The 995-nt window shown below is 34.8% G+C and overlaps 1 protein-coding gene across 1 annotated transcript; it reads left to right on the forward strand.

Moving 5' to 3' along the window:
• Positions 1-204: 204 nt before the first annotated feature.
• Positions 205-764, forward strand: LOC131658991 (uncharacterized). Its single transcript, XM_058928236.1, has 2 exons — positions 205-501; positions 606-764. The coding sequence occupies exons 1-2, from the start codon at positions 205-207 to the stop codon at positions 762-764; spliced, it is 456 nt and encodes a 151-aa protein (XP_058784219.1).
• Positions 765-995: the final 231 nt, after the last annotated feature.

The following is a 995-nucleotide window of genomic DNA, read 5'->3' on the forward strand; positions in this document are numbered from 1 at the left end:
CAAAAACAATCGCAAGCATCACAAACTTCCAGGAAGCAATCACAGTCAAAGAAGCAATCACAATCAAAGAACCAGGATTTCACTCTTCAGTTTCCTTGTCATATTAGGCCATATATTACCGAGATTGTTAATGTTGTAGCAGATGTTAATTATGGATTTAGAGCCATTGCGTCGTGGCATGGGTATAGTTAGGATGGTTGGGCAATGGTTCGTCCTGACTTGGACATGGAATTAAGAGAAAAGAAGGACTTATATGAGAGATTGTTCGGTCCAAGTTTATCCGAAGTGAGAAATGGATTGTTGATAGATAATGTTGGTTTTCAACCACCGGAGAAATGGTTGACACTACTAGAGATGGGCTATTTGATAGCGAATCGGTATAACGTCATTCTTGTGATGCTTGGTAACCCTTGCTTGACTTTTTTTCCCATGACAACAACATTTTCTCCAAGTGCTCCTACATATTGCATTGGCCTTGTCAACAAGAATCATTTTCTTCGGGTAACCTTTATATATATTTATTTGTTTATGTATTTGTTAAATTATTTATTTATTTAATTACTTATTTAATTATTTATTTAATTATTTTTTTGTTATGAAATCAGGTTAATATGAAAGAAGGCTTCCCACTGCCACCCGTCACGTTAGATTGGATGAAGTTTCGTCTTCAAGTGGCGGCATCTTGTATGTTAGGATTTGCTGGACGTCTTCAACATTGGCACCATCTTACGCCTATGTTACCATCAAGTGTTAATTTCGATTAAGTGACTTTTATTTATACGTAATATTTTAACTAAAAACGTCATAGAATATAGAACATCTTTTATTTATATAGAACATTAACATTAAAACATGATAACATAGAACATAGAACATAGAACATTAGAACATGATAATAATAACATTAGATAATACAACATAGAACATAAAGCATTAGCCTCTTGCAGACGATTCTGGACGCACCAGCATCTTCAGAACATCCTCAGCAGACCTTG

The sequence above is a fragment of the Vicia villosa genome, linkage group LG3, assembly GCF_029867415.1.
Source record: "Vicia villosa cultivar HV-30 ecotype Madison, WI linkage group LG3, Vvil1.0, whole genome shotgun sequence".
Classification (NCBI taxonomy): domain Eukaryota; kingdom Viridiplantae; phylum Streptophyta; class Magnoliopsida; order Fabales; family Fabaceae; genus Vicia; species Vicia villosa.

Excerpts from the sequence above, each read along its gene's own strand:
- LOC131658991 (XM_058928236.1), top strand. The coding sequence starts at position 205 with ATGGTTCGTCCTGACTTGGACATGGAATTAAGAGAAAAGAAGGACTTA. Across the intron at positions 502-605 it reads ACAAGAATCATTTTCTTCGG|GTTAATATGAAAGAAGGCTT; the intron begins GTAACCTTTATA and ends TTATGAAATCAG.